The sequence below is a fragment of the Telopea speciosissima genome, chromosome 8, assembly GCF_018873765.1.
Source record: "Telopea speciosissima isolate NSW1024214 ecotype Mountain lineage chromosome 8, Tspe_v1, whole genome shotgun sequence".
Classification (NCBI taxonomy): Eukaryota; Viridiplantae; Streptophyta; class Magnoliopsida; order Proteales; family Proteaceae; genus Telopea; species Telopea speciosissima.
This window is the reverse complement of record NC_057923.1, coordinates 56,677,895-56,686,865: the sequence shown is the minus strand read 5'-3', so window position 1 is coordinate 56,686,865 and position 8,971 is coordinate 56,677,895. Positions and strand designations below refer to the sequence as shown.

Sequence of the window (8,971 nt, the reverse complement as noted above, 5' to 3'; positions counted from 1 at the left end):
TCTCCTATTGGCTCCCATGCACGTAGGAGCCACGCTCTCACATAGAGAACTCTTGCCTTTTTTTATTTTTTATTTTGGAAACAAGAGTGGTATCCAACTTTAGCCCAACTAAATCCCCCTTGGGCTCCTACATGATCTTGCGTCACGTACGAACCGGGAACTTCTAAACCCTAGTGAGTCTCAGGCGGGTTGCCCCAATAAATTATTCTTTATTTTTTATTTAGAGAGGCTATTGTCGATGGTCACATGAGTGTCTGTTGGGCTTGTATAGAATTTTAATGGTTGTCTTTATTTTGGGTAATCATTTTAATGGTTGTCCACTTGTCCTAATCAAATATGAATGGGGAATAATAAGAGGGATTGGAAGTGGGACCCATAAACCAATCACTTTATTCTTAGGGCGTGCCAAATCTTAGGTGGGTCCCAACGATACTAATGACGTACAAGCCTAACCGAACTTCTTTCCTAAGATAAGATAATGCTTAGCTGTCATAATTCGCAGAACAAATTGCTGTTAGAAATTTTCTCCAGTCTTCCTTTCTCGTTTCTTCTTCTTCTTCTTCTCCCTGTTTTCCTTTTCTCTTCTCTACCTACACAAGTTTCCACCATATTGAGATAATGGAGAATTCAGAAGATAACACACCGAAGGAACACAACAGACCAACTACTGGATCTGTGGCACCGGCCGACATCGAGAACCAATCATCGTCGTATACTTCGATCCTCCGGCGATGGCGAAGAGAAGATTTATTGAAGAAAGGTCAGGTTGTTCTAAGGACGATAGGTTTGGTCTTCTCAGTGCTTTCGTTTATAATCATGGCTGCTAACAAGCACGGCAACGGTTGGGAGAATTTCGATAAATATGAAGAATATAGGTAAAATTCTGAATTGTGATTCCTCATCATCTTCAAAAATTTCCTCTGTTCTTCCTAAACATTTTTCGTCCATTAATTTCTTCTGCAATTTGGAGTTTATTATGATTGAAACTCAAAGATCTGTTCATATTTAGGAAGGATTGATTGAATCGGGATTTGATTTGGTAAAATCTGAGTTACATTTTACGATTTGATTCAGGTATTTGTTAGGGATATCCCTACTTTCAACTCTTTACACGATTGCCCAGATTTTGCGCCAAATTCACGAATTCTCTACCGGGAAATACATTTTGTCGCAGCAGGGATTGAACTTACTGGATTTCTTTGGCGATCAGGTCAGCTCTCTTGAGTTTGAATCTTCATCTTAATTCCTTCTATAATTAATATGAAGAAATGAGCTTCAAATTCGAAATCAGAGAGAGCCATCAAAGTCAGAATTTTTTATTTGTTTAAAAAAAAAAAAAATTGGCAATTGGCAAGTTTGATCTATCTATCTCTCTCATAAAATAATAAGATTAAAAATTAAAATTTTAAAAAATTGCAGTTCATGGCGTACATGTTGATGTCTGCGGCATCAACGGCAGTTCCATTGACGAATAGGATGAGAGAAGGAGCAGATAACATATTCACAGACTCATCTTCGGCGTCAATAAGTATGGGTTTCTTGGCCTTCATGGCTATGGCTTTGTCTGCCCTAATATCTGGATATAACCTCTCTACTCAAACTTATATCTGATTTTTCTCTATTTCTTCCAGTAATCTCATTCTATATGTCTATTCCTTTCTGTATATTCTTTTGAGAAACGTAAGTTCTTTTGGGAGGAATTTAGGGAAAATTATCACCTCATTTGCCTGCCCATCAATTTCCTCAATTCCATCTAATAGAGGGAGGTGGATGCCACCCGGGCAGTGTGTTCAGGCAGGGGGTAGGGTAGTCATTTTCATCCCTTTTAGATGAAATTAAAGAAATTGAAGGGCAGATAAATTGAGGGGATACAGATCTGGATTTTAAGGGTGTGTTTGGAGAATCCTTGGTGGAATGTTTTCCTAGGGGTTTTGTTTATAATGTTTGTATTGTCTCATTTCTCATTATTAGTGTGCTTCGTACTTGCAAAATTATTTCCTGATATTAATATTGAATTTGTACTCTTAAAAATATCCTTTCTTTTTAAGGGCTATTTTTTTTTATTTATACGGTCAATTAAAAATTAAAATTGGGGGAATGTTCTCTACACTAGGGGCGCCCCCTGACACATGGAGTTGGTGAATGGCCCACTCGGCCGCCTTAAGGGCGGAAATGCCTGCCTCATCTCGTCCCATGTGTCTAGACGCATCCTGCAACCCCTCTCTCATATTATTGTGCTCAATTTCCTCATCACTCATATTTCGCAGTAAAAAAAGAAATAAAATATGGGAAAAAGATCTCTACTTGGTGGTGTTTCCTATGCTTTCTCATAGGGCACCGTGAAATGATGCATCTGTCCTTGGGTAGATACTCAAGCGTGCTCCCCCATTGGCCCAGACGATTGTGTAGAGACCATGCAACCAAGTAGAGATCTCTTGTCCATAAAATATACAACCCCTTTAACCAATCAAATGTATTAATTTAAGAGGAAAAGAACGTTGTCTCTAGTCATGTGGCTCCTGCTTTGGAGAATGTGAAATTATCACCCTCACTTCTCAAGAAATAAAAAATCATATTCACCAACAACTGCCTAGTGCAATTGGTGAGCTGTGGTGGGCTTCATGCCCATGCTCACTAAGAGGTCTCAAGTTTGAGTCTCCTGACTAGTATCTTTACCCCTCCATATTCCCCCTCCCCTAAAAAGTAAAATATATATAAAAATTCCAGCCCAACCTTAAGTCCCCTTAGTTGGGTCTATGCTCGGTCCGACTTTGACTCAGGGCCTGAAAAATCCAACCCTGATTTGCCCTCAAGCTAACCTGATTAGCCCTGATCATGGGGAGGGGGAAGGGAGATGCAGGGGTTGGGTTATGACCTGATTCCATCATTCCCCTCTTCCTCGCTTTTGTCCTCGCTCAATTGTTAATTCTGTTTTTTTTTTATAGTGTTGGAAATATTGTTCAAAATTCTCAAGATGGCATCACCATTACAATTGCCTAAGAGACATCCAATAATAATTAGATAACCATCAAGCTTTAATGATCATGGTTATTCTTTCACTAGGAGTAAGGGTGTAAATGAATAGCCGAAATTTGTTTCCGAATTCGTGTCCGTAGCATTATCCGTATCTGTCCGAAAGCTAAACGGATGCGGATACGGACAGGCTATTGCTATCTGAAAAGCAATATTTATATGTAAACAGATAAAATATTCGATCTGTATCTGTGTCCGTATCCGTTTAGCACTATCCGAATCCGTCTGAAAACTAATCGGATGCGGATGCGGATATAACACTATCCGAGCCGAATCCGATCCATTTACATCCCTAACTAGGAGATTATTAAGCAATGAGCGATTGGTGTTGATATTTTCTATGTGCTAAATATAAGGCAAAATGGATATAAAAGACTTTATTCTCTAGTGTATCGAACTATGTTAGGTCATATCTTGATTGAAGTTTTGTATGATGTATCTGGTAATGAAATCTTGAAGGAAGAAGAAGAAAAATCAAGAGGAGGAAGAAGATGGGCTCAGCCCAAGGCCTCAACCCTGGCTTGGCCCGGCCCTAACCCACCCTTAGATCCAGGTTATCACAGTCCAAACCCTATTTGGGCTCAGGGCAGGCTAGAGTGGGCTTGGCCTGACAGGCCAAACGTGGACCCCTCCCCTCTAAGTTGATAGAATATTTAAAAAATAGGGGAGGGCATTATCATTTTTCAAAACATAGGTATTGGGTTGATATTAAGGAAACTTACAGAGGGGAGGGGGATGATATTTTCCCATTATTTTGAGTACTATCGAATGATGTAAAAATAAAAAATGATTTTAGTTAAAAGAAGGTTGGAATTTCATTTGAAAATGGGTCCCACAAGGTAAAAAATAGAATCTTATATAAAATTATGGATAAAGTTTTCCTCCACCCATAGAGGATGGTTCACCTATTGTCCTAGGGCTCACAAACCCCAACAGTATTTTATTATTTTCCCAAAAGATCCTTGTGATATCCTTTGTCTCCCCCACACCATCCTAGGGTTCACAAACCCCAATAGGGTTTTAGAATTCTCCCAAGAGATCCTCGTTATGCCCTCTCCCGCCCGACGGTGAATGGGATCTCATTCACTCTGAGTGGAGGAAAACTTGATCCTAAATCAATTTATTTTCAAACCATTTTCAAATATAAGAATTTTTATAATGAAAGACAGTAAGACACCTACTCACAAAGTCTAAACCGATTTCAGGGTTATGTGACTTAACTTTGACCCGGTCAACTTTTTAAGGATATTTTAGTAAATTTTTATCCATTTTCTTAAATTTCTCATAAGGATATTAATTGCTTATATGGACTAAATAAAAACTCTGAAGCTAAAACTTGGGCAACACACGCCATTCTCTAGGGCATCTGATCATCATTGTTGTGCAATGTGCATGCCTCCAGGGTGACAAAATGAAGCATCTACAAACCCCCATCTTCTCTCCTTTTCGATGAAGTAGGAGAGTTAATTCCATGACCTCTTGGCATCCCTATTACCACCAATTACTTGAAGTAGGATGTCAAAATGAAGGCTAAAGTGAACCTAAAAAGCGAAACCAACTAGACCTAATTCTTTATTGTTTAGAAAAACTCTCGGTTCGATTTTAACCAATTGGACTGATAAGACCGAATGAAACCAAAAAACCAAATAAACCACATGGTGAGCTTTTAGCTTAGTGGCCAGCCTCCATCCAATGGGAGTAGTATAAGTCCAAGGAGTCGAACTCGAGGGTTCAACTCCTAACCCCCACTCATCTTGACATATAGTAGTACTAATTAATATGTAGGTATAACAAGTGTGGCCTTGTGCCCCTTTGCTGGCCAGCCTGGCCCTTAGTGGGTTCCTTATTTGGCCTCTCTTGGGTCTCCCTCTGACTCCAAGGTTGGCTTTGCATCACAAAAAAAAAAAACAAAAAACAAGGTTCATCACATGGTATTGATTACCTACCCAGCCAACTGTTCAGATAAGAGTTGAAGCTGGATACCATGCCAATGCCGTCACATAACCGTAAGTTTTGAGTTCTAGTGTACAATATTAGGGTTTCCTAAGTTAATTTCCTGTTTACATGGCCATCAAGGCATTGCATGTAGTCTATTTATATAACCCATTCACCCACCGCGGCCTGCGATTGAGTCTGCCACAACACCTTCCCACCATCACTATTGTTCATGAATCATGATATGTTTCCGTGTTGCTTCCTCTTTCATATTATCTTCAATTTCCATAATAATAAAACAAAAAGGATGAAAACACCATTATATCATAAGTCTTAAATTAAAATGTCACTGTTATTTTTGTGTTCAGCATATATGAGAACAATCGATCTAAGCTAGCTTCCCATACTACTATATATTTTTTTTCCTTACATGTTAATCTTAATTATTCGTTACATTTGGATGAGATCTTGAATGGGTTAAGTATTTTGTTTGGGTAGATTTTATTACCTTGATTTTAATACTTAATTGGGAGTAAGTTCTCCGTCCGGGAGTGTAGCCTACGCTAGGATTCCCATGAATCTATCTCTCGCCTCCTCATATGAAAAGACACCTCTGTCCTTTTGTTTTGAGGAAGAGAGAGATCGACACATGGGATTGTTGACGTAGGCCACACTCCCGAACAGAAACTACTTCCCCAATTTCAGTTGGAACCTATTTAGAAGCCAAATATTATTTCATATGATGTTGAAGAATCTGAGTTACTAATTAAATATCAACATGCAGAACTCCCCATCCACCCATGCTTTGAGATTTTGAAAGTTTCGCAGGAAATTGAATCACTGAAAATAGTGGAATGGTACCGGTTTGTCATGCTATATCGGTCAGTTTGGTGTGATTTTCAATCGATTTTATTACAATCCAATCTAAAACCAATCCGATAAGGTTTGGTATGGGTTAGGTTTTGATACCCCTCAACATATTGATATGTCACTTTTAAATTATTTTTTAAATCTTGTATACCCCAATAATGGTTATTTAATAATGGTTATTATTCTATTATGAATAATGAAGAACTTGTCATTCTGAATCCTTGGCTTTAGGAATTCCTATATAACTTAAGCGACATAAAAAAAAATTGCAACTCTCCCATTTGTCTTTCTTTCTCCTTCGTTAATTAAAATTTTTATTTTTAATGATATCTTGATAAAGACAAAAAAAAAATCATTATGAGGACTGATTATAATTTCGAATACTAAGGATTTGTATGGTAACTTTTCAAAATATTGATTCTGATGTTTTTTCTGATCCTGGGGGCAGAATTTAAACAGATTATGTATGTGTTATCCAGTCTGTTTCTGTGATTTTTTTAAACAGACCAAGTGATATAATAGATTCTGGTAGGATTTTGAGAAACATCAAAATCACGTTTCTCACTTCTCAAAATTGGTTCTATGAAATCGCGGTGAAACAACTTGCGCTTAAATTACGAGGGGCATTTGATGAAGTTTACCATCAAAGCATAAAACATAACCCTAACAACCATTTCTTCGTTGCAATTACACAAAAACAGACGAGAGCGAGAGCCGTCCTCTTGAACTCTCTCTACTTCACGCAAAGGGTCATGTCTGGGTCTTCTCTAGAATCGCATTGCTAGGGTTCGATCGACCTCCTTCTTGCGACCTCTACTCCACCGTCTTCTTCTTGTGAGCGTTTTCAGCAACTCTCCTCCATTGTCGGCAACTCTTCTTGACACCGTCTTCTGGCGGCCTCTACTCCACCGTCAACGACGATCAACAACTCTGTAATAGCAGAAACAATTTTTTACTAGGTTTACCATACAACATTTGTTGGTACAGAATTACTCTAAAAATCCAGAAACAGAAAAAATCAATTCTGACTCGGAACCAATTTTTTGAAACAGAATGGTTGTCATACAGATCCTAAAAGTACACCCTATTATTCCAAGGTCGAAAGTGAAGGACAAAACTATTTTGCCAATTTCTGGGTGAGGGTGCAGTATAAACAGTGTAAGGGTATCAATCGGTTGGTTCGGTTCAGTTTTCAGTCAAGTTGAATCAATTTTGGTTTTTTAATAGACCAACCTGAAACCAAACTATCAAGGAAGCTTTCTGTATTGATTTTGATTTGGTTTGATCTTGTTTCTTACTGGTATTTTTTATCGATTTGCAATCGGTTTACTATTGTGTTTGATTCGGTCCGATTTCAGGTTTACATGTATATATAAGGAGGTTAATGAGAAAACCCTTTACCCAGAAAAAGAAAAAATGAGAAAATCCTAGTTCTTTTGGGTCTTTCAATTTCTTATCCGGTTACTATCTATCCAATTTTTGGTTTTCATCAATTATTTTTATCGATTCCATTAACCCAAAACTAAACAAATAAAAATTTAATTTGATTTGTTCTGAGCTGAACCGATCAATTTCAATGAAGAATAGGGGATGGGGATAGGCCCCAAGGTGGTTTGAACTCATGACCTCTTATTTGAGGAGTTGGTCCTTTGCCAACTGAACCGCCAATTTTGTGTTTAAGTGTTTTGGTCCACCAATCTTATAAGTGACACTGTGTTCACGAGTGTCTTTTTTTTTTTGGGAAATTTATGAAACACCCCCTGAAAATGGGTCGACACTCGGATCAACCCCTGAAATTTGAAAATACTCAAATCACCCCTTCTACACTAACGGTGTTAGTCTGTTGTTAGTTATTGGTGTGAAAGGACTATTTTATCCTTGTACCAAATCATTAGAATAAATTTACAATACTACCCTTCCTTCATCTTCAACCTAAAATACCCCACCCCTTTCCATGCAACTCCGCCACCGCCGCCTCTGCTTTGCCGTAGCACCGCCACCTCTGTTTATAGCTTAAAAAAGGATCCATCTAATTAGATCATAGACCAGTTTCGTTCTAGAACTCCACCGCAGATAAGAGTCTTAGATATTAAGGTGGAGTACACGGAACATACCTCCACCATTAGGACCGAGATTCGCCATCCTCTATCCAATCAATCTTGATCTCTCTCCAATCGATCTTGGTTGACTCTTTGAAGAAGTAGAATGTTGTTGCTTTGAACTTCTTCTGATTTTTTAAAAGTCTCTCAATCTTTTTCCCTTTTTCACACACTTTTGATGGATAGATTGTGTGCTATATATATAGCTTTTAAAACCAGGGAGTCCAATCTCCTTAAGGCTCTCATCTCAATAATTCCTCCCATCAAGGACTTTATCTTAATGGAGCTTAATGAAGTGCATATTCTCATATTCCATCATTAAGATGGTTCTTAGAATTTCAAAGAGGAATATGAAGAAATACTACTTATTCTCATATCCAACCATTAAGATGGTTAGAGTTTTTAAAAGGAATATTAAGAAATAATACTTTATCTTAATGAAGTGCACATTTCCACTATGATGGTTAGTGTTTCTAAATGGAATGTGAATTAAAGTAATTACTTCTTATATTGTGCTGATGTGGCATTTCTTATCCTGTGCTGACGTGGCACAGAGGCCACATTGGCTTACATTCTCCCACTTGGCCTTTAATGCCACGTGCAAAATGCCAAGCTAATTGATAAAAGTTCAATTCAATGCATGGCCATGCCGAACTTTATCCCAAGGAGCAACAAACATTTGAAATGGGAATTTCAATCCATGAATCATGGCGGTACATGTTCATACAAAGAACACTTCCTTTCATGTATCACTATGAATTGTCCTTCTTAGATCAAACCTTAATGTAGTATATCAAACTTTATAAATTAACCTAATGGTTAATTCTAAATCCATCAAAATTGCCCCTATAAACTTAATGGGCATCAATCATTACTTCAATTTAGAGTGTATACTAATAAAATAGTAATGATATTAATAAAAATTGGCAGAGAATTTTTATGAATTCCGGAATCAAAACTGTGGTCCACAAGTCATAACTTGAAAACTGAAATGTATACATTAACATAGTTTAAACTTGATTCATGACACTCAA

At 37.7% G+C, this 8,971-nt stretch overlaps 1 protein-coding gene across 1 annotated transcript; it reads left to right on the top strand.

The window, feature by feature from the left end:
• Positions 1-618: 618 nt before the first annotated feature.
• On the top strand, positions 619-1,622 carry LOC122671890 (CASP-like protein 4B1). The gene is made up of 3 exons (XM_043869364.1): positions 619-875; positions 1,075-1,210; positions 1,420-1,622. The coding sequence occupies exons 1-3, from the start codon at positions 619-621 to the stop codon at positions 1,609-1,611; spliced, it is 585 nt and encodes a 194-aa protein (XP_043725299.1). The 3' UTR covers positions 1,612-1,622.
• The last annotated feature ends 7,349 nt before the right edge of the window (positions 1,623-8,971 follow it).